General features: G+C 35.0%; 1 protein-coding gene across 2 annotated transcripts in view; it reads right to left on the bottom strand.

The window, feature by feature from the left end:
• The window catches only part of Lrrc7 (leucine rich repeat containing 7), a 429867-nt gene that overhangs the window by 126699 nt on the left and 277218 nt on the right, over nt 1-25950 (bottom strand). For both annotated transcript variants that reach the window (XM_027949501.3, XM_071618746.1), the window contains exons 8-10: nt 12296-12370; nt 6473-6617; nt 215-287 (exon numbers count right to left, since the gene is read on the bottom strand). In XM_027949501.3, the coding sequence (XP_027805302.2) occupies nt 215-287; nt 6473-6617; nt 12296-12370 (293 nt within the window). The remainder of the gene's footprint in view (nt 1-214; nt 288-6472; nt 6618-12295; nt 12371-25950) is intronic.

The following is a 25950-nucleotide window of genomic DNA, read 5'->3' as shown; positions in this document are numbered from 1 at the left end:
GCCAATGCAAAGTTCAAATATAAAATTAAATTAAGATATATATATATATATATATATATATATATATATATATATAAAATTAATCCAGAAGAAATTGAAATAGGAACAAGATTATTGGTATCTATAGTAGAAAATGTTTTGTTGAAGAAAAGTCAATATATCCTTTCATTTCTGGCTTTAGACAGGCTGACTGGTATGAAACATTGGCACTTACTTTCCAATTGTATTAGGCAGCATTGTAAGTTGATTGTCATCTACTTTAAGAGTAGTCAGTTTTTTCAACAGTCCTAAAACAGAGAATAAGGTTTTTAATACATCAGCGTATTTATGACAGGAAATGTCACATAAAATAAATCAAAGGAATCACTTGTGATAAATGATTGGCATGCTAACTGGCTGCATTCTGCTTCTATAAAACCATAAATTGATACAGTATTTGTGTGTTGTATACTTTTGAATGTCTTGTGAAAAATTCACTTACAGGAGTTCAAGAACATTGATGCAGTAAACAAAACCGAAAGCTCTATATACATTGTATTGATACAGATACCACTACTACATTTCCCTATCCTATTCTTCATCAAATGGATAAGTTGAAATGTTTCAAGCCTGCTATTATTTAATATTTAATTTACTAATAAATACTAATAACTAACATCCATGTTATGATGCAGATTGAACACACATCTGAATAAAGCCTAATAACCCATGAATGCATACTAAGGCACTGCAATGCAGTGCTCACAATGAAGGACTTGGAAAATGATACCATATGACTTCATATTCTGCTTGATATCATAAATCCTGGTCTTGGAGCATCTTTAAACTCAAATCTCATTATTTTAATATGCCAATAGAACCAGCCAGGAACTGAAGTTACAACTATTTATCTTTCACTCTCTGATTTAAGGTCTCCAGACTTGTTGAGTTTAATAATGTCTTAGTCTACATATAATCATCCACAAAACAAGAATAAACATAGATAATAATGCCACATTTATAATCCTGTTTTGTTAAATTAAGTTACATAATAATAATAAAACAACTAGAAATCTATTTAATATCATTTTAATTTTTGGTTTAATATTTAAAATATTATATCCTAATTTATAATTTTACACACATCTCAATTTCAGCAACAATTTTAAATATACTTTTATAAGTGCTTTTTAAAATTAGTTCTAATCAGTTATACATGACAGCAGAAAGCTCTTTGATTCATTGTACATAAATGCAGCAGAATTTTTCACTTCTCTGGTTATACATGAAGTAAAGTCACACCATTTGTGTAATCATACATGTATCGAGGGTAATGATGTCCATGTCTCCACCATCTTTCCTACCTTCATGCCTCCTCCCCCTCCTTCCCCTTTGCCCCATCAAAAGTTCCTCTGTTCATCCCATGCCCCTCCCCTGCATTATGGATTAGCATCCACTTATCAGAGAAAACATTCGGCCCTGGGTTTTGGGATTGGCTTATTTTGCTTAGCATGATATTCTATTCTCCAAGTCTGTTTTATTTTTTTAAAGAGAGAGAGAGGGAGAGAGAGAGAGAGAGAGAATTTTTTAAATATTTATTTATTTTTTTTAGTTTTCAGCAGACACAACATCTTTGTTTGTATGTGGTGCTGAGGATCGAACCCGGGTTGCATACATGCCAGGCGAGCGCGCTACCGCTTGAGCCACATCCCCAGCCCCAGGTTTTGTTTTAAATTGGAGCTACACCTATATACAATAGATTACTGTGTCCGGAAGACACTTTGTTCTGAACTACATTAAGTTCCATGGTCAAATATATTTTGAGAAATGCCAAATTAAACAAAATCATATGGCTTTGTTTAAGGAGGAAAAGAGCTCTTGATATGCTCATTCAACAACATGACTTTTCAAAGTTATTGTAGAGTGTGTGTGTGTGTGTGTGTGTGGTTAGAATATATATATATATATATATATATATATATATATATATATATATATATATATATATATATATATTTTTTTTTTTTGTGTGTGTGTGTGTGTGTGTGTGTGTGTTGCTGGGGATTGAACCCAGAGCCTTTGTACATGCAAGGCAAGTACTCTACCAACTGAGCTATTTCTCCAGCCCACATATAGAATATCTTGAAGAACTATAGTTTGTGAACATGCTTTTAGGTCATATCTATCCCCTCTCAAGTTTTTTGAGGATTCTTTAAAGGCAAGAGTAACTTGCCTTTAACTGAAATAAAGCTGTGTTTCACTTTAAATTTCAGTATACTAAATTACATTTTCTTCAGAAGCAGAGACTTTCTCTCCCTGGAGGGAGAGAAATGTTACCACTATCAGTCTACTGTGAGAAAATATCTACAGAATTTGGAGCTTAATAACGTCAACTCGAAAGCAACTGCACCTGGGAAAGAGGACAATTCATATGGTGGTAATTTATCTCTGAAGTTTGAACACCGACTGCTGTATTCATTTATGTTCAAAAGGTGATTGAATCATTCAGCTTCTCCTAGTGCATATGATAAAATACCAACTTTGTAAATATAAAAGAACACCTGAGCTTTTTTATCAGTTGTGGAAAGTAAACATGGGACTATGAATTACAGTTAAATTTTTATGAGTTGGTAGCCCTGATCAGACAGATTATTGCTCCTGCCTATGAGTGACGCTAGAGGAGGAGCCACAGTCTTGACATCACTAGATTGGGTCATCAGAGGCTATGGGATGGGTTATAGAAGGCCAAACAAATGCCACATAACTAGGTCACTAAGCTCTTTAAGAAGATCCCGCGGTCAACCGATCTAGAGTCATGGTGAGAAACTTTGAGGCAGGTCAGGGACTAAGGCCAAATGTTGATACAACCGATTTTTCTGAAGATTGGAGTAAGGGCTCTGTCCAGAAGCTTCTGCAGATTTACAATTTGAACCAAGTTGGGCCTCCCTGCTTAGCTCCACCTCTCTAGATTTATAGGAACCTCTCTTATTTGTGATGTGACTTTAACACTCCTGGGCCATCCACAGGGATACAGTGTTGGACTGATTCCAGAACTTCCCTGGAAATCTCATCATGGGCACCAGTCTCACTCATTGCTCATGTTTTTTTCTGCCAGATTATTCCTGTATTTCATTTTTCTTTTTAATTTTAAAAATTTGTTTTAATTAATTATACATGACAGTAGAATGCATTTATGCACTTTGATTTATCATACATAGGTGCCATATAACTTGTCAGTGTATTGTATTTCACTTTCATATTATATCTTCTTGTACTTCCTTCCACTCCATGCGAATTAAAGTTATTTTATCCTATTCCTCTCTCTACTTGAAACCTCCCTCAATTATCTCTTTATCTTATATTCCAGTTATGAACTTCTGGATGAAAAGGTGGACTATCACTGCAATTTTAGCTACTCTTATATATAAATATATAAATAGTATTGATGTATTCAACCTTTATATGATTTGTTATTAAAACAGTTTATGTTCACTTGGCATTTATACACGTTATAGAAAGTTGAAAGCAAATATCTATGTACTCTTAATATCTAAGATGATAATAATTATTATGTTATTATAATAGCTGAAATTGATAGAGTACTTACTATGAAAAGTAAGTTTGTTCTGAGCAAACTTACATATATTAATTAATTCTTTCCTCAAAATAATTTCATTATTCAAGTTGTACCACTACTCTCACTTAATAGATTATGAAACTGACACACAGAGAAATTATGTAACTTGTCTAAGGTCGTACAACTAGTGAGGAAGAAATACTAGAATTTGAACCAGGTAATCTGACTTACAAAGCCTTAATTGCTAAGTGACTAAGATAAATCATTTTGAAAAGTGAAAAATTATGTTCTTTATTCAGTTTCTCTGTTATCCAAAGAAGTTGATTATTGAAACTCTCTACCTAGAAGAGGGAAAAAAGTACTCTTCATTTTCCCTGGAACCAGCACAAGAAAGGGGATTAAGCATACTGGGCTTGTTGTCTGTCATTCTATTCAAACATCCCACAGCTGCAGAAGGACACAGGCCTGCTAGAAGGAAAGATTTTATTTTCTGTGTTATTTCTTTATATTATGAAAATTCTTATCTTTTATTCTTTTAAATGTTGGTAGTTCAATAGATGATTTCTACCCAAATAAGCAAGACAAGATGCAATTTGCATTTGTGAATTATTCTAGAGCCACAGAACAGAACGCTCAGTGTCCCGTCCAGATATTTCTCTTGGCTAAGAAGGGAATTCTCTGAGGAAAATCAGCCTTTCTACATCTACAATCAGGTACTGTGGCAATGCTGCAGATGTTCAAGTACAACTTCCCCTGCAGTTTCAATAGGGTCCAAAGACAGTTTGAGGGGCAAGTTTCTGTAATGGAATCACAAGACCCATTCAGATATGAACTGAAGGCGTCGACTGTCATATCACGTGCCTGCCTTCATCTGCTTTATTCCAGCCCAGTGTCTAGCCAAATATTCTTCATTACTCATACAAGCTGCTTTTCTCAGCTCAGAAAGCCAGATTCCTAGTCTGCTTTCTTAAAGGGAGCAAATAATTATATCATGTTAATAATGTTTCATTTTTTACCACTGTCTTAAAATCAAATTTTGTGTGTTTTGTTTTAGATGGTTCTCATAATCAGAATATAGTTGAACTGAAATACATATTGTATGAAATGTTGATTTGTAAAACAAGCTTAATTCATTATATTTGTTGGGGTTTAAGATAAAAAAATCTGATTTCAATTTTATGTTTTCCATGATTTTTAAAAAAGTTATTCTTCTTTCTTTTTCTGTGTGAATGTTTCTTTTCTCCCTTTGTCCCTCCTCTGCTGGTTAAGAAGTTATAGATTCCATTTCTATTTAAGTAGATACATTGAGATTAACCCATCTATTTCCTTGGGTCATCACTGCATTTTTTTTAAGAGAGAGAGAGAGAGAGAGAGAGGGAATTTTTTTTTTAATATTTATTTTTTAGTTATCGGTGGACACAACATCTTTGTTTGTATGTGGTGCTGGGGATCGAACCGGGGCCGCATGCATGCCAGGTGAGCGCGCTACCATTTGAGCCACATCCCCAGCCCTGCATTTTTTTTTTTTTTATCTCAGGCTTGGGCAGGCATTTGTTCTTCTTTAGCATGGATCAGTTCTTTTCTTTACTAATTATTTAAGAAGGACATACCATATAGCAGCACAATTCTTAGCACTTAAGAGGCAGTAAGGAGCAAAAATAAGTTCCTATGCATTTGAAGTGGGACAGAATGGTGATCTAGCAGGGGTTTAAAGTGATACTCCATGTCATTCTGTCATCTTGACCAAAGGTTGCTCTTCTCAACCATTATACCTCCTAACTGTAACAACAAAACCAGTATTTCCTAGACATATCTGATCACAAGTTTCATCTAGGATCTTTAATAAAAATATAGATCACAGGGCCCATGACAGACTTTCTGGAACCAGAATTTCAAAGTTGGAGATACTGGAAATGGGAAAGGGTTTAATGAACCCCTCAGTTAACTTTTTAATGATCAAACAAGTTGGAGAAACACTGTTTTAAAATATGTGATATGTAAATCAAAAAGTCAGCAAATATAGAAAGAATAAAAGGAAAAGCTAGACGAGAATTGTGCTGTAACAAATGTTTCCATCAGCCTGAAAGAAAGGTGCGAATGAAATTAGTAATAAGATGCTGAAGAAAAATGTGGGGAAATGCCTTCAAGTCCCTACTTAAGCTGGGACTACTTTTAGAAGCATTATTAAATTCCAGCACATAGGACACATCTATTCCAAAGAAGTTAGATCCAGAATTAAGTAATTTGATGGTTACCTCCCTCATTCTCATAAATAACAATTGCCAGATATCTACACAAAAGGTTTACTCATTATCCAAATTAGTCTTTCATAACTCTACCCACACAAAAATTTATAAACAAAAAAGGATTGAGTGTTTCTATATTATGGACAAATCGTCTGCCCCTAATAACTTTAACAACATATTAAAGACACCGTACCCTTTTTAGAACAATAGAACCAAGAGAACATTTTATATCTATATATTTTTGCTATTCCTATATTACAACAATATTCCAAAGGCATTAAAAGTATAACATAGCCACATCCTGTGTATAGAAGCTACTGTAAAACTATGGTGATATAAGGATAATTACCCATAATTATCAAATTACTCTAAATTTAAAATATTTACTTCTTATAATAACATTTTACAGCTTAGGAGATTTTCCAAGTTTTGAAGCATGCCAATTCTGTAGGTTCATTTTTAAATAGGAAAGACTCCTAGAATTGGACAACTAAAGTTCACATTCTAAGATATTTGTAAAATGCTATTTTATACTCCTGTATGGTGAATTTATTTATTTATTAATATCAGGCTAACAGTATATTGCCTACATCAATAAACAAACTGTACTGTCAAAAAAGAAAAGTGTACATTTGACATCAATATTCATGAGAAAATATTATATTCTCACCTATTGAGTCAGGTAACTGTTGCAACATATTCGATGATAATAAGAGGTCCTCAAGGGCTTCACATCCAGAAATATCCATGTCAACGGTTTCTATTCTGTTTTTTGACATATCCAGGTATACCAACATCTTTAACTTCCCTATAGACTTGATGACATTGCATAAACTCAGGGTTAGTTGAGAAACTTTCACAAAACATTTTAAAATTGTCAAAACCATACTCTGGCAAAACTAATTTTAAAATCAACCAAAATAATAATAGGTGTTGGCAAAGATACAGAAATTGTAATCAACCCCCATACATTTTTAATAGGAATGGAAAATGTTGTATCCACTTGGAAAAACAGTTTGACAGTTTCTCAAAATGTTAAACATTGAATTTTCATATAACTCACAATCTCTACATATATACCAGAGAATAAAAACATGTATGTACATACAAAACCTTACACAAATGCTCATGGATACATTATACATAATAGCCTAAAGGAGTGACAATCAAATTGTACATCAAATGATGAATGGGTAAACAAAATGTGGTTTATCCATAAAATGGATTATTTTGGCACTAACAATAAGTGAAGTATTGATACACGCTGCAGAGTGGTTGAACCTCAAAAGATGCCTATCACAGAGAACACATATTGTAATGATTCCATTTATATTAAATAATTAGAACAAACAAGGGACAGAAAGAAGAGTAAGGTTGCTAGGGATTGGGTGGAGGTGGTATGGGAATGACTTCTGATGGAATCAGTTTCTTTCAGGAGTGATGAAAATATTCTAAAATTCAATGTGCTGATGTTTGCTTATCATGTGAGCATGCTAAAAACAACTCAATTGTGTATAATATGGAATTATATCTCAATGAAACAGTTAAAACACATAATATACATCAATGCAACGGTTAAAACAGCAATAATCTCAAACTTATTTCTGAACAATATAACTAATGTTGTCACTGAAATGATGTTGACATACTGATCCTTAAAATTTAAAAATGCATGAGGAAGATTTAAAATTGTGCTTTTTGACTTTATTATACTAATAAGATTCAACATTTTGTTGATTTGGCAGTTGCTTTTGAGGATCTACTATGTACCTATGCTTTACACTGGAGAAAATCATGAGTCTGACAGTTAAGTATGGGGACAAACTTGTCAGGATGAAGACAAATTCTCCATCCTTGAGGAGTTCATAGTAGTGAAAGAAACATTTGAATAAATTAATAAATATAATACCCTGTGATAGATACAATAAAAAGCATGTGGAGAATGCCACAAAAGAACAGGGGAAGGGTTGCAAATTGCCTGGCAGACACTGCTTGTCAAGAAAGAAGAATCCTAGGAGAGAGAACAGCATGTACATGCAGAGAAGTGTGAGAAAGCATTGCCTGCTTGAGAAAGAGTGAGAAATTCAAAGTGACTGGAATTTGTGATAAAGTTGGGCTTATAGAGCGAGCCAGCTGGTAAAAGGCATTGCGTGTCATGTGTTGGGATGAGAACTCTGTCTTACAGGCAGGAAAGCTATTCAAAAGCTTGTGAGATGAGGAACTACATCATTGGATTAATGCTTGAAAAAAATAACTTCAGGAAACCTTCACAAAGGCACATATGTGACTATAGTCAGGGGCCATTGGAAGTACTATGCTGTTGGCCTGCAGCACCCACAAGCAGCCATGAGTCAAAATATTCAGAAAAATTGCATCTGTACTACAGATGTACTGGGTTTTTCCTTGTCATTATTCTTTAAACAATACAGTATAACAACTATTTACCTAGCATTTGCATTGCATCAGGCATTAAAAATAATTTAGATGGTTTAAACTATATGAAAGGATGTGCATAGGTAATATGAAAATATTATACTATTTTATATAAGGGATTTGAATATTTGTGGATTTAGGTATGCCAGAGTAAGGGCTATCCTGGAACCAATCTCCAGCAGATATGGAAAGACTATTGTATAGAAGCAGCTTAGTTGTTTAGTAGTTTAGTACTTAAGGAAATAGGAGTGAGGATGAAGAAGGATGGGCTCAAGTAAAATTTAGAAGTGGAATGACTGGGTTGCTAACTGATTGCTGGGGATGGAAGAAATCACCCATACCATGGACAATGAACAAAGCATAATCACTTAGCTCACACATGGACTATAGGAGTGAGAGCAGGATGAAAGTCTTTATTTTTCTTTACTTTAGGGTATGTTTTGCAAATAAGTGTCCTATACATTTCAGAAGCATAATAGTTCATCTATGTGATCTACCCACATATACTTTACTATGTCGTCTCTACTTATTTGACAGACTATATGTACATACAAGCACACGTTTGACACTGTACTAAGTATTTTACATATATATATATATATATATATATATATATATATATATATATATATATATTATATGCATTTTTTGTTGTCTTACTAATTCATATTCTTGTGAATCAGATTGTGTATTGCAGACCAGCAGCACTGACCGCACTTGGGATCTTGTCAAAAAAGTAGAATCTTGTGCCCGCTCCATACCTACTGAATCACAATCAGCCTACTTTTGTCACTTTATCAGCTTACAGACTACAAAGACCACTTGATTACACCAGCAGTTCTTGACTACCATGTCCCTAATTAACGCAGTACATATCTCCAGTCCCCTCCCTCATCTCCCTAAGTGGCCATAGAAAGAGAGTACTTGGAGAGTCAGACAACAGGGCTGAGTTTTTTCCCGACTTAGAAATATGTCACTTGGAAAAAAACTGTCACAAATGATTTTGCACCCCAAGAAATCATTATGTTCCCTTAACCCACTCTTCCCTTTTATTGAGTATTAAAAGGATGTTGTATGTGTACGTGTGTTTTTCCTTTTTTGTTCCTTTATCATAAGAACATTTCTTTCATCCTTGAAGTTTCTTTCATTGCCATCTCATTATCTCAAGCACAAGTCAATATTTTTTTTTCAGTGTAGTTTCTGAACATTCTTTTTGGAAGAAAAGGAATGCTTTGGTGTTTACTTCTGAGTCTTTCTCAACCTGCACTTTCAAAGACCTTACAAAGGCATTTAAAGCCTGGTGAAAAGGGCTTTGAGAATAATGTCTCAGAGTCCTTGAGGGTGTTGATCGTACGTCTTTGGGTGTAGAAGGGTTTGTAGGCAAGTACTGGACAGCAAAGGAAAAGAGTGGAAATCACAGGTTGAAGAAGATACTGGAGTTTGAAAATAAATATAGATTCAATACATTGTTTAGTCATATTTCAGTTCATTAACCTTAAAATGATGGTCTTAAGATAGAGCCACATAGAAGAAAAAAAATTGACTATTATCTAGTTGCCTCTTTGATTTATGAAAAACTGAGTAGAAAATCCAAACTGTGGATGCCTGAGACCAGAATTATGATCGAAACCTACATATACTGTTTTGTCCATAAATACATAGCTATGGTAAAATTTAGTTTATCAATTATAAACAGTAATAGATTAAAAGTGAATAATTAAACAATCAATCAATCAATCAATAAATTATAAACAGTAAGATAAATAACAATGATGATAAATAAATAAGTCCACACTTCCAAATATGTATTAACTTAAGGCATTATGAATTAAGCAAAAAGTGAATTTACTTTTTCCCATCCATGATACTAAATATTTAGAATTAATCATTCTGTGATATACATATAAGTTGCAGGCTGCGTCCTGCCTTTCAAAGTCAAGTGCTGCCAGGTAATTGAGAAACAGTCTTTTTCTAGTACCAACATTTGGAAAGCGCTGGCTATTTATGGTAGGGAGGTATGGGATATTCCCATAGAGGGTAAAGCAAAAGGTCAAATTCAAGCATAATAAATAAAATAAGGAATCTACTTAAAGCTAGCAGACCATATGAAAAATTGAAAAAAGACATGTTAGGTAGTATTCTATGTTTTATAGATCTCATCACTGCCTTTCCATTTAAATAATACATTAGGGAATTTGGGGTGCGAGTTGATTTGCACAGCTGGGTTTTGGAAACATATTCATCATGATAAGTATGATGAGTTTAATTCTCATTTGTAACTTCTATTGATTCCATATAGAGCAGAAACCTCTTGAACTGGGTTGAGTCACAGGTCCATCATTTACTGGCCGCATGATCTTGGGCTAGTTATTATTGCCCTTCCTGTATTTCAGTTTCCTTATTTATAAAATGACGATGGTAACAATCTACATTACCAGGTTGTTAGGAGGATTCAATGAGTCCATATTTGTAAAATATTGTGAAAGTGCCTAGCTCATGGCACATACTATGTGTTTTTAAATAAACATGTTGGAGAAGTGGGTGTGAACTTCTAACTAGACATGCATTGTTTCCTCAATCTCTGCACAAGAAATTAGTTCGTCTTACCCATATTTCTCCAGAATTTGCACATACATAGCAGTACCCTCTTATTTGTGGGGGATAAATTCCAAGATATTCTGTGATTGAAACCTATATATACTGTTTTGTCCATGAATACATGGTAAAATTCATGTAAAATACTATGGTAAAATTTAGTTTATCAATTGGGAACAGTAAGAGATTAAACAATGAATAAATAAATAATAAGTATATAACAAATGAATAAACAGATAAACAATAATGATAATGATGATGAATAAATAATAAATAATAAACAGTAAAGTAAGTGATGACAACTAATGATAAAATAGAACAATTAAAACAATATATTATAATAAAAGTTAGTTAAAACTTATGTATTGATTATTTCTGGTTTTATTTTTTTGAACTGCAGTTGACTGTGGGTAACTAAAACTATGGAAAGAAAAAACTGTGGATTTTCTGTTTTGTGGCCATGTTGATAGAAGTATGTCCTTTTGCTAAGGGAAGAAAACATTTTCTCTCCTCTTTCCAAATGTTTCTCTTTCTGTGGTCTCATGCTTATTTTAACAGAGAATAAGCTTCTTGTTCTTGTTGCATGTAAAATTAATTTAAAAATTTTTGTCAATCTACACACAAATAAAGGAGCAAAATTGGCTTTTGGAACACACATCTATTTTGTGTTGACTGAAGAATTATTACACACCCAGCTGCTCTGGTTCTCAGTCCAATGCTAGGCGTTCAAGGTTGGTCAACCACAGGGGACTTGTGCTTGCTCTGCTCGTGTGTGCATGTGTGCATATACTTATTCAAGCGCACGTGCTGTGGGTGGTGAGGGGAAGTGTTCTTTGGGAAGCTACTCTTTCACTAAATTGAGAAAGCAAGAAAAGTCACACTCCACGAGTTGAGAGGTAAGCCTAATACTTAGGAAGTCCCATGGGACTGCCCTTTAGTCAAGGGAAAAAATGACTGTTCAACTTTTGTTTTTAATGCCATATGATTGTTGCCATTTTCAAAAGTTTAAGTGGGATCTCTTGGACGTTGCCTGAATTAAGAAAGAGATTTTCATCTTGTGAAAAGCTCTAACAATACGAACAGAAACCATTCTCTAATTACCTGTAAGAATAGGCTAATTTTGTAAAATAAAATGTGGTATTATATATAGTATTTCTCTTTTCAAAAATAACGATGAATGCTCAGCTTTTAAAAAACAGTGACTATGAAAAGAGATGAAAAATATCCTCCTATGAGAACAAGAAAAAATTTTTCATACATTTTGCATACCTGTAACACTCACAGAGACATTTGAAACACTGGAGGACAAATCAGTGAAAACACTTGGTGACTGAATACTTCTAGCAAGTGTTATTTTATTTTGAAATGCAAACACTGAGACTTAACATTTAGGATTGGTTACTATCAAATGCAACCAATGTGTAACATAAATGTTAAACAACATGGCATAATAAAACTTACATACCCCAGGTAGTACTTGTAATGCATTATTATCCATCCACAACTCCCTTAAATTTTGTATTTGATCCAGAACTTCAGGCTGGGAGAGAGGCAGAGAGAAAGGAAGAAAACAAAATGAGTCTTTTCTTATCATATATATTAAATACTGTTCCTTGGATCTTGAGTTTTTAGTTAGGAATCTGTGTTAATCCTCTCATAATCTCTAAGTTTAATAGATCTCTAACATAACTGACAGTTCTTGAGGTAAGAATAACACTAATGAAAATTAAGATCTATTATTCCGACACATTAGTCTATTTCCTTAATATCTTCCCATTATTGCTTTGTCATTAATTATACTCTAATCACTTGATAAGTTTCTTTTTTTTTAAATTTTTTATTGTTGGTTGTTCAAAACATTACATAGTTCTTGATATATCATATTTCACACTTTGATTCAAGTGGGTTATGAACTCCCATTTTTACCCCATATACAGATTGCAGAATCACATCAGTTACACATCCATTGATTTACATATTGCCATACTAGTGTCTGTTGTGTTCTGCTGCCTTTCCTATCGATAAGTTTCTTTTTAAATTTTATTTTAATTAGGTATATATGACAGCAGAATGCATTTTGATTCATTGCACATAATTGCAGCACAACTTTGCATTTCTATGGTTGTACATGATGTAGCGTTGCACCATATGTGCTGTCATACAAGTACCTAGGGTAATGATGTCCATCTCATTCCACCATCTTTCTGCCCCCATGCCCCTCCCCATCCCCCTCCACTTTGCCCCATCAAAGTTCCTCCATTTTTCCCATGTCCCCCCCATTATGGATCAGCAGCCACTTATCAGAGAGAACATTCAGTCTTTGGTTTTTTGGGATTGGCTTACTTCACTTAGCATGACATTCTCCAACTCCATCCATTTACCTGCAGATACCATAATTTTATTCTCTTTTAATGCTGAGTAATATTCCATTGTGTATATACACCAAGTTTCTTTATCCATTCATCTATTGAAGCACATCTAGGTTGCTTCCACAGTTTAGCTATTGTGAATTGAGCTCCTATAAACATTGATGTGTCTGCATGGCTGTGGTATGCTGATTTCAAGTCCTTCGGGTATAGACCAAGGAGTGGGATAGCTGGGTCAAATGGTGGTTCCATTCCACATTTTCTTAGGAATCTCTATACTGCTTTCCAGATTGGCTGCACCAATTTTCAGACCCACCAGCAATGTATGAGTGTGCCTTTCCCCCCCACATTCTCACCAACACAATATTGTTGTCTGTATTCTTGATAACTGCCATTCTGACTCCATCTAGATCTCTTTGTCTAAATGGAGCATATTTAGACAAATGATTCTAGATAACTAAAATTCAAGGTAGCAGGTGAAAGAACAGCTTAGAGAAGTGCAGAGAAGGAATGAGAATACAATCAAGCTGTAACACACAGTGCATAGACACACATTCCCTAATGAGAAGCTCTCTCTAAATTCTGCCTCCTGGGCAGCAAACTATACAGAAGGATAGCGGCTGCTATTATTGCCAGCATCACTTCCCCTCTGGGGTGGCCTTTACTTAACTTTTTCTCAGAAATCATCACCTTTTCCACTCTTGGGCTATGCACCTCCTTTGAAGTAGATTATTTTTTACTACTCTATGGGATGACGAAGGACTGAACTAAGTAGTGCACTGTATTTCCCTGACCATAAGGACTGATTCAGAGATGGAATTTGACCCATTCAAAACTACAGAAAGCAGTGAACCTTTGGGACTTCTCAAGGAAAGACTCTCTTCGCTGCTGGATTTGAACTGGAAAGGTGCAGTGGTAGCTACGAGATAATGGGAGAACCTATCTAAGGATGGAGTCTTTTCAAAGACATTAGAGCTAAAAGATGGATCCTTGATGACACCATATTATCTTTGAAATAAGTCAAACTTGAAACTAGGTTTTCTGTTTCTTTTATCTGAAATAATTATTGCTTATTGAAAGGATATAATATAAATATGGTTCAATATTAAGTAGGAAATCAGTGCATTTTATGGAATATTCATGGAAAAGCATAGAATTTTATCAATTGGAAATTGTAGTTCAGTGAAGGTTACACACACACCCTTGACTACTAGGAGGGCTTCAGATCCATTTTGGAGGTAGTCTGTGATCCCTTTAGTTTGGGATTACAATGGAATATGGTAGATTCCTGGGAAAAGTTTCCTTTATAATAAGGATAAAAATATAAATTTAGAGACATGGTATTCTACTGTAGAATCAGATTTACGTCAGTAAGTATAGTGAACATTTTTTGTGTAAGAAGATATTCCTACTTTCACTTACCAGGAGCAGCCAATGAACTACCCCACCTATATGTTAGGCTGGGCAAGGATGGAACACCTAAGTCACTTTAGGAGCTCTTGACATGCAAAGGCTTTGAGGCAGAGGGCTGGCTACCAACAGATAGGCCACTTAGAAAACATGAGTTATGTGTCTCAGTTTTTCCTAAGTCTAGGCATTATGCAGATTTAAGATGAAGAGAAAGTTCTTACTGGGTAAGGTTCAACATTCTTACCTGTGTAACAATAGGACAGAGGTTAATGCAAAAATTTGTAATAATAAGCATTATTTGGGGTAGACAAGATAATGCTGAATAAATCCTGAATAAATACATCCTGAAATCTCAGTGACTTAATACAACAGGCTTACTTTCCACTTCTACTACATGTCCAGCATGGGTTTATTCCTCACATACTTGTGATACCACCAACCACCATCTCAAGACTTCCAAAAGAGCCAAAGTAGGGAGAGAGAGAGTGAAGAAAACTCATCACTGCTTTTAAAGATATTGGACTGGGTTTGCCATAGATCATGTATGCTTATAGCCCATTGTCTAGAAATACTTACATGGTCCCAGTCTAAGGGCAAGGAAGGTTAAAGAGTATAGGAAGAGTTTATGGAATGTTTGGAGAACACTACTATCTCTGCCACACAATGATACTATACAAAAAAGGGAATGATATGTGTAGCATTTTTATAATTGATCCATCCCTTAACTAGGTACTTATTAAACATCTTCTAAGTGCTAGGCATTACACTAGAATCTTATGTATAGAGTAGCCTCTGACTTTAAGAAACCCACACTCTAGTTATGAAGCAAACACTCAAAGAGTAAATATATCATATTATGGGAACATAAAGGAAGGGAATCTATCGGCTTCAGGAATTCTCTGAGGGAGAATTCACAGAGCTGAGATGAGGAGTTGGCCAGTAAAGAAGGGAGGAAAGGAAGTACATTTTAGTCAGAAGCACAGTGGTGAGAAATAACATGATGTGTGAATAGAAGGATAGGCAGTTTGATTTACGTAACTTTGAGTCAGAGTGAGTAGTATGAAGTGAGGCAGCAAAGGGAAACAAGGATTTACAAAGATCTCATTTTTTTTTAAAGAAGATAGGAGTTTATTGCATGGGGGAAGGAGAATCACTAGAAAAATTTTAATAGGAAGTGATTTTGATAGAGTGGTATTTTTATTTATAGATATCTAATATAAATAAAACTCTAAATTGATACAAAAAAGAAAAAATATTAAGACATGAAAACAGATTAGGATTGGTAATGAAAGAGATAATAAGGAATAGAGAGAAGTTGGATTAAGGAATCATTTAGAATATAAAAATGGTAGAACTTGGTGACTGGATACAGGGTGAGGTGAGGGAGTCATGCATGTCTCTTCAGAACATCCAGGCAAAAGCAGATACATGACAGAGACTGAACTCAGTTTTGATCAGATTAACTTTTTTTAATATTTATTTTTTAGTCGTAGTTGGACACAATACCTTTATTTTATTTATTTATTTTTATGTGGTGCTGAGGATTGAACCCAGAGCCTCACATGTGCTAGGCAAGTGTTCTATCACTGAGCCACAATCCCAGCCCTTGATCATGATACATAGGTGGAGATGTCCAGGACTCAGCTGGTTATTAAATCTGAAGCTTAGGGAACTGGGTTGGTTGGAGATAAGACTAGGTATTTTGTGGAAGTCTAAAGCCATGCAGATGGGGAATGTGAAGGGAGGCAGGAGTACACTTAACAGAGGAAGGTGCTTTGGGTAACACTAAGCCCTGAACGCTAAAAAAAGGAATGACCTATTGGAGAAGCCAAGAAGAAATGGAGTTCAGGAGAGTATGGGGTTACTTGAGTCCACTGACTAGAGCTACATGAGGAATAAGAAATTGAACAAAAGTATCATACGTGGGATAGGTGTAAGGTCAAATAAAAGATTGAAGATATTCACTCAGTTTTGGAAACAGCAGGCAGGCCATTGGTAGTCTTGGTAATAGTCATTTCAAGTGCTAACTATATTACGGAGTGTTTAAGATAAATAAGATGAAAATAAATGGGAACAATACAGGTAGAATATTCTATTTTTTTACTACTAGCTGTGTGATTTTTTTAAAAAAAATTGTAGTTCTTTTTAGTTTTACATGGCAGTAGGATCCATTTTGATATAATTATATAAGTATGGGGGTACATCTTATTCTAATTAGGACCCCAGTTTTTTGGATGTGCACAATGGTGAGATTCACTGTGGTGTATTCATATATGAGCATAAGAAAGTTATGTCTGGTTCATTCTACTATCTTTCCTTTTCCTATTCCCCCTTCCTTCCCCTCTGTTTAATCCAATGAATATCTATTGTTATCCTCCCCTCTGTTTGTTTTGTGTTAGCATCCACTTACTAGAGAGAATATTTAACCTTTGGTTTTTGGGGACTGGCTTATTTCATTTAGCATGATAGTTTCCAGATCTATCCATTTAGCAACAAATATCATAAAATCATTCTTTATGCCAGAGTAATGCTCCATTGTCTATGTATATACCACACTTTCTTTATCTATTTCTTTATCTAAGGGCACCTATGTTGGCTCCATAGTTTAGCTATTGTGAATTGTGCTGTATAAACACTGATGTGGCTGCATCACTGTAGTGTGCTGATTTCTTTGGATATATACCAAAAAGTGGGTAACTGGGTCAAATGGTGATTCCATTCCTGAATTTTTGAGAAATCTCAATATTGTTTTCCACAGTTGCACCAATTTATAGTCCCAATAGCAATGTATGAATATTTCCTTTTCTTCACATCCTTATCAATATTTATGTTACTTGTATTCTTGTTAATTGCCATTCTGACTGGAGTGAAATGGAGTCTTAGTGTAGTTTTAATTTGCATTTCTCTAATTGCAAAATATGTCAAACTTTTTTTTCCATATATTTGTTGATCATTTGTATTTCTTTTTTTGAAAAGTGTCTGTTTACTTCCTTTGCCCATTAATTGATTAGGTTATTTGTTTTATTGGTGTTAAGTTATTTGACTTCTTTGTATATCCTGAAAAATAATGCCATATCTGAGGTGCAGGTGGCAAAAATTTTCACCCATTCTGTAGGATCTCTCTTCACGCTCTTGAGTATTTCCTTTGCTGTGAAGAAGCTTTTTAGTTAGATGCCAGCCCATTTATTGATTTTTTTAATTTTTCTCCTTTTTAAAGTTTGGATGAGAAAAGAAAAGAAAAGTTGAGGGGCTACAAAGAAACTGAGAGATCAAGGGTAAAGAAGGCTGGTAGAAAGAAAGGAGAGAGATAGAGATAGAGATAGATAGGGAGAGAGGGCACCTATGAATGACAGATAAAAGAGAATGAAAGTAATGAAGTAAATTCCAAGAGGGGAAAAGGTTTGATAGTTCAAGAAGGGGACGACTTTAAATAGAAGCAATAGCACAGAACACAGAAGTGACATGGCTGTAGGTTGGCGTGTGTGGCGGAGGGAGGGTTAGAAGTTGAGGGAAAGCATATCTGACGTTCTTAAATTTTAGTGCTGCAGTAGGGATCAAGGTAACCCGTTGATCAAGAGGGGAGAAAAGGTTTGTGTAATAGAATAGTGGGGGAAAAAGGTATATATTGGAATGGTTTGAGGGGAAACATGGGCAATCAAAAGAATTCTATCAATGATAGTTATTAGGACTTTCTTCCTGGGGCATAAGGAGACTTAGAGTTTAGAGAAAATAAACAAAAGACTTCAGGTTTCCTTTAGGTCAGAGAGGAATGAAAAAGAAAATTGAAAAGAAATTAGAATAAATGGTCAGAATTTAGGGGTTTAGGATTTCTATGGTAATTCCAGGAAACTGCAACATCCAAGTTGTAACCCTGAGGAGTGTGGGCTAGGTCCCAAGTATGAAGTCTTGGTATGAGGGCAGGAGAGGTGCCTCCAAGGATTTGAACAACCCTTTATACACTGCATAACTTACTCTTTCGCATGCGTGGGGCAAAGTGGTAGACAAAGCTGCCCAATCATACTTCTGAAAATTTTAACACTGGCTTCTACTGGAGAACCAAAGTATCTATGACTAGCTGGAAAGGAATAATTGATGTTAACCTACATTTCTCCTTTATTTCAAAATATCTCATTCCATAAGGGAGCAATAGCTCTACTTTTTACATGAAGAATCTGATAATCATTTCCTGAGGAAAATGAGAACGACTTGATGATGGTTGCATAACCACAGCTGGGATTGTTACTCAGGTCTTCTGGTTCTACAGATGACATCACACTGGAGCTTAAAACTGAAACTCCAAATTAATGAAGGGAGCCAGTGATCACAAATGCCCAATAAAGAGAGTAAGGCATAGGCTGGATTTCTAAATAAAAGATATTTGTATTACCAGATATTATAATAAAATGTACTACAGAGGAAATTACAGAAACTTCCTAATAATAAGAGACAAAACATAGTTAGCAGATCAATAGACAGTCTTGCTAAAAAGAAAACAAATACTACAACATGAGTAGGATATAATAGCATTTCATGATCAATAGACAATTTTAAAGTGGATCTTGGAACTAAACTAAATGGCTTAGGGCCAACATAACACATAAATTACCCTTTTTCTTGCTACTTAATCTCATCACAAAGTCAATCATTTCCATTAAAAATGAGTGATTTAACCCAAGAGTGACTTGGTATATTCAATGCTGGATAAGGTGAGATCAGATAAAGATTATCATAAACTGTTTTGGGAGTTATAAATTGCTGTAGTTTTCTTGGAGAATGTTTTCAAATGTGAATCTCATGCCTGGAAAACTTTCATATCTGCTTCTAAGCAACTACCAACTTTTTGCTACCAAAAAGTTCTGAAATATTGAAAAAATCTTAATATAGAAAAAATGTTCACTGAAGAATAATAATTAAAAAGTTGGCCACAATCTAAACTATAGTATAAGAGAAAAGTGATTTTACTATGATCAGTCAAAATGAATTAATAAAATGGTTTCATTAATATTAACACAAATATAAAATATTTTTCATGATTGTACCAAATTACAATAAGCATGGCTACAGATATGCAATTTTAGGATTTTCTGCTAATTTGACTATATGTATTACTTTTATTCCACTAATTTGGATAATATAGCTTGATCACAAGTGTTTATATCCTATAATATCATTTCTCCTAATGAGGTTAAAATAAATTGAAACTAAGAAAAACATAACATCTGCTATTAATGTAAGTTTTTCAAAGTAAAATCAGTGAAATAAGAAGGGAACTCTTGGTATCTTAAAATTATACGAGATTATGTGGTAGATACTGTAATAACAAAAACTTGTTATTTCAGAGACTATGCAAAGGAAACAGAATTTTGGAAGAAAGAAACCTGATTTGAAATTCAGATAAATGAATTTGAAAGCATTTTCTCAAATCAACATATGTGAAAGAGCCAGAGCAAATTTAACAAATATATTTTTAGTGAAGTGACTTAATTATGATATTTCATTAAGATAGTCCAGTTATTTCATTTTTTCTAAGTATTGATATTATTGATACCCAAAAGGAATTATTTTAAATTTCTTTTTACTTTTTTCCAATTTTGTTGAATAAAATTTAGGGTTTGCAAGTTACTGAGGAAGCATGACCTCAGTGAAACTTAAGAAACTTTCTTCCCTTCTTATTTAAGTCTCTTATTTAATAATACCCTGGGTTTATTACTAGCCCTTTAGCTCTCACAACTGGGAAATCTTTTATTCATGAATTTCAGAGTCCATGGTTGATTCTCTTTCTAATACACAAAACAGGATGACTAAAAATTTCACCTCTTGATGAAAAGCCTACTTATCATTCTCTCAATTGTAATGTATTACAAGCCTTGAGATTGTTTAACTTCTTTAGTTAATATCTTTGGAGATGAAAAGGTTAGTTCCTCAGGGTCTGGGCCTATTTCCAGCTCACATTAGTTTTATGTTTCTCAGTTTTATTCAGAAGTTGATCTTACTAAATGTTCATAAAAATTTAATTTTTTTTAAAAAATTTGTCCCTTTTAGGCAATATTTTGGAAAAAGATGCTTTATATTTTAGTCATTGTTGAACAGATAAATAGATATTCATAGTGACAATTAATAATGAAATTCACTGCTGTGAAAATGCAATTGACTTATAATTAAAACACTTTCAGTCATAAGCTCTTATGAATATTTTAATATAAATTTGGGCATAATATATTCCACTTAAATACTCAGATGAGTATATTGATGAAATAGAAGGAAAAAAAATCCATGATTTGATGATATGATGCGGAAAAGGAGAGACAATATATACAATGACAAAATTAATACACAAAATTATCCAAAAAGACTGGTTAGCTCTTAAAAATGAAGTTTAATAAAGGCTAATGTTAGACCTGCCATATATCCCCAAATGAACCACAGAAGAACAAAATCAGAAAGAGAAGTATGTAAGTCAGGCATGGTGACATATCCCTGTTATCCCAGTGACTTGAGAGGCTGAGATAAGAGGATGGCAAGTTCAAGGCCAGCCTCAGCAACTTTGTAAGAACTAATTGCAAAATAAAAAATAGAAAGGGCTGGGGATATAGTTCAGTGATATAGTGGCCCTGGGTTCAATCCATAGTACCCCCAAATAAATAAATTAAGGAATAAATAAATAAATACATAAATAAAGTACATGTGAACAAAATTGGGAATTTAAGTAAAGAGTAAGCTCACTATTAATTAATTCATTTGTTCCTAAGGTAATTCATTTGCTCCGGGAATACCACTTCCTCTATACAAGGTAGACACTATAATGGTCTCTGGGAATAGCGTTCAGAGTGAGAGATAGCTATCCCAAACTTTTTTTTTTTAATCTCAGTGTCCTGTTCTGTAGGTGGCCATCAGCCCATGTATGGTATATAGTGTCTTGTTCCCAAGTGTACAGGTGTCCTCAACAAAGCAGATCTACTCAGATGACCTGGACATCATGTCACTGGAAAAATGCTGAAGTGACCCAGAATGTCTAGATTGGAGGATGGAAGAGTAGATGCCAAAGACACTTGTCTCTGGACATCTTACGGTTGTAAGAAAGAGGCATTGGTTTTTTCCTGTCTTCATCCCAAGTTCAGAACTGGAAATAATCATGGAAGTCACAGGAAGGTAGATACAAATAAGCACCCCTATGAACAAGGACTTTTTCTCCATTAGATATGTTCCAAATGAAATAATCTAATTTCCTATGATAAAATAATAGCAATGACAAGAGCTAACTTCTATCAAGCACTTACCACAAGTAAGGCACTTTTCTATCTAGTTTTATGTAGATTATTGTCACTGACTCTTTATAACTAGCCAATGCGGGAGGTGCCATCATTGGACTGGCAGTAGGCCTAATGTTTAAGAACATGGTTTCAGAGACTGGGTTCAGATCCAGGCTTTGTTACTTACTTGTGGTAAAATCTTGGCTCAGGTTCATCCTCTGTCATAGGTGGATGACAGGAGTATTACCCACGTGGTGGGATGATGAGAATTAACTCTGTTAAAATATTTAAAGTTCTTATAACAGTGCCTGGTTCCAAGTATTATTGCTTGTACTAGTCCATTTCTGTTTTAAAAAAATACCTGAGGCTAGGTACTTTGTAAAGTAAATAGGTTTATTTGGCCCATGATTCTGGTGGCTGGAGGGTTTAAGCAGCATGTTGCTGGCATCCTGGCAGGGTCTCTCTGGCTGTGTCACAGTATGGCAGAGAAGCAGAAAGGAAACCAGCTGCAGAAAAAAAGGGGATTGAAGGAAGGAACCAGGGTCTCTTCCCTTATAACAATGCATTCTTGCAGAAACTACTTTGGTCCTGAGAATTCCCTCATTCTCTTCCAAAGGTGATATCTCTAATGACATCATTATCTCCCACGAGGCCCCACCTCTCACAGGTTCCACCATCTCTCAACACTGCCACACTGGGGACCAAGCTTCCAACCTATGAACCTTTGGGGGACACACTCAAATCATATCTAAACCATAACACTGCTCAGTGCTCCATGAGTGTTTGCTTTATCCCCATGTCACAGAGGAGATTTAGGCTCAAAAAAATGTGCCCATAGTCATACAGCTAAATACATGAGAAAAGCAAGAGCCTGATATTAAAGTTTTGTCAGACATGATGAGTAAAGCACAAAGAATAGGGATATTCTGGGAGAAAAATGGTAAGCGATCCACACATAGTATGATTTTTCTTAGGCAAGGGGCCATAGAATGACAGGCCTTCATAGCAAGTGATCAGATTCTAAAGATTGAATTAAATTCCTTCAGCATTTGTTCAAGTAGTGTTTATATTGAGTGCCTATCAGGCACTAGACTGGAGGAACAGTTGTAAACAAAATAGATAAATCCTCTGGGAGTGACGTCTGGTCATCCATGTTTGTTGGGCTGGGTCCTATAAAATGTTGATAATGGGACAAAGGCAGTAATTCTGGTTTCGTGATTGCCACTTGAATGAATGTACTGCCCTTGACTTAGATTTCAAACTTTGGGTGAACTTGTCTGAATCTAAATTTTAAGAATGATAACTGTGTAACAAATGCATTCCCATCTTGTAATTCTAACTGGTCTTATTTTCTTCTTTAAAAAAAATTTTTTTTTTAGTTGTAGATGGACATGATACCTTTATTTTGTTTATTTATTTATTTATGTGGTGCTGAGGATCGAACCCAGTGCCTCACACATGGTAGGTGTGTGTTCTACCACTGAGCCACAACCCCAGCCCTGGTCTTATTTTCTTTCTCAAAAAAAAAAAATAGAGGGCGGGGGAGGGAATTGCAGCCATTTCCTTTCTCCATCCTCTATCTACACTGCAGCCAGAGGACCAGTAACATCACTCTTGCTTGAAAAGTTGTCTTTCAATTACCCAGAGAATGCAAAATCCAAATTCCCTTTACTTATATAAAATGACTCTCCTGTGACTCTTGCTTACTTTTTAGCCTCTTTCTTCACTATACTCATTAGCCCAAGGAAAACTCAACCCTTTGTAGTTCTTCAAGGCTTCACGTGCTACATCTTACAATCCAGTTTTCCCAGATGTCATTCTCTAAGCCCATTTATCTAAGCCCTGATCCAGTTAGGTACCTTCTTTCTGTGTTGGTGTCCCTACTGTAGCAAACTGCCCATTAGACTAAACTTCTGTAACTCTGTGTCTCCAATTCCTTCCACAGTAACTCATGCTTGCTAATGTTCCAGAACTTCCATCTAGATTGAACAAAATAAACAATCTATGTTTATAATCAATATTTTCAGCAACTTACTCGAAAGATATCACTTGAACTTTGTAGTCAAAATGATCAGTATCACTTTTGAAACCTCATTTTCAAATATGCCCCTGTATGATATCAATGTTTATAGCAGCTCAATTCACAGTAGAATATTATTCAGCCTTAAAGAAGAATAAAAATATGGAATTTGCAGGTAAATGGATGGAACTGGAGAATATCATGCTAAGCAAAATAAGCCAAACCCAAAAAACCAAAGGCCAAATGTCTTCTCTGATAAGCGGATACTAATCCATAATGTGGGGGAGAGAATAAAGGAACTTTGGATTGTGCAGAGGGGAGTGAAGGGAGTGGAGGGGGTGGAGGGTTGAGAAGGATGGTGGAATGAAATGACTTTATTACCCTATATATGTATATGATTTCACTACCTGTGTGACTCTGTACCATATTCAGCCAAAGGAGGGAGAAGTTGTGCTCCATTTGTGTACAATGTGTCAAAATTCATTTTACTGTCATGTATAACTAACTAGAACACATTAAAAAATAAAAAAATATGCCCCTGACTGATCACCACCTCCTATACTTTTGATTGACTTACTCCAGTATCCTAGAACTCTTACAAGAATTATAAGAGATGACACATCACTGATATGCTGAACCTAGCATGTCTCTATTCACCTATCTTTGCTTGCTTCCTAAACTGAGATTCATTATAAAGAGTCTAGCATTATGAACAGTTTCTAGCACACGCACATGCACACGCACACGCACGCACACACACACACAATTTAACAGACTCTTTCTTTTATCACTGTCAGTTAGCTGAACTTAACATTGGTTGAAGGCAACTTGCTGTCTTTTCTGCAAGTGCCCCAAGATTTGTTGAAGAAAATTGCAAGTTGGCTGACTGGTCTCACTTCAAATTCATGACAAATGCCTTAAGTGAGAACTGAATACTGCATGCAACTGTATTTTTTTCCTCAAGAAATTGCCTTTTTACTCTCTAGAGATTACTTCATAGTTCTTCAGCCTTGTCAAGAGTATCCTCCTTTTACTCTGGCCCATAACCTACCCTGTCATTTGCTGAAATAGACAGTCAAAAGTGGATTTACTCCAAAGGTAATGAAGCTTGAGCTCCAGACTCCCCACATACATGGTTAGAAAAAATTGTAAAGGAATTTATTTTAAAGATTGTTGTCCTTTGCTCCATAGACTTTCCCTTAATCATACTTCCTCAGGTATAATGTGGCACATTGGAAATGTGGCTTAGTTCAAGTTAAGTTGGGGGCATTGTGATATGTCCCCAACTTATATATAACATCACACACACACACACACACACACACACACACATAGTTGTATCAGGGATTGAACCCAGGGGCACTTGATCTCTGATCCAAATTCCCAGTCCATTTTTAATTTTTTTAAAAATTTGAGATAGGGTTTCTCTAAATTGCTTGGGGCTTTGCTATTTTGCTGAGGCTGGCTTTGAACTTGCAATCCTCCTGCCTCTGCCATGGGACTACTGCTGTGTTACAGGCATGTTCCCCAGTGCCAGTTAGTATGATATATTTATGAGTTTTCCAAACACTATTGTGCTTATCTTTCACAATCTCTGGCCCTCCTCAATTTTATGTTCCTTTCCTGTCCATTTGAGCTCTAGATCTCTGTTTAGAGGGTCTCAAGGCTTGGAGTTACTTCCTTTCCACACACTTTCAATCTCTGTCACCACTGTTCATCTCCAGCAGCATACAAATTGCCTCAGCTTGTCCCATCTTAAAAGGAAATAATATTTTCGTTGACTCTACACTATAGCCCCTTACAACTATTTCCCCATGTATTAAATGTTCTTCTTCACAGAAACACTGCAGAAATAATTTGCCTCTGTTTGCTCATCTCCCATTCACTTTTCAACTGGCTCTGATGCGGCACTGACAACTGCTCTTGTTAAATCTTTATGACCTCCATATTGTAGCTGGGATTCCTAAAATACAGCTAAATATTTAGTACTTAGTTATCGAAGTCAGACAATAAAGAGTCAAGAGCAATAAGGTTGAAAAAAACCCCAATTTTAAATGTGTAAATGCAAAATGCA

The sequence above is a fragment of the Marmota flaviventris genome, chromosome 10, assembly GCF_047511675.1.
Source record: "Marmota flaviventris isolate mMarFla1 chromosome 10, mMarFla1.hap1, whole genome shotgun sequence".
Classification (NCBI taxonomy): domain Eukaryota; kingdom Metazoa; phylum Chordata; class Mammalia; order Rodentia; family Sciuridae; genus Marmota; species Marmota flaviventris.
The sequence above is the reverse complement of the archived record's forward strand: the minus strand, read 5'-3'. Positions and strand labels throughout refer to the sequence as shown.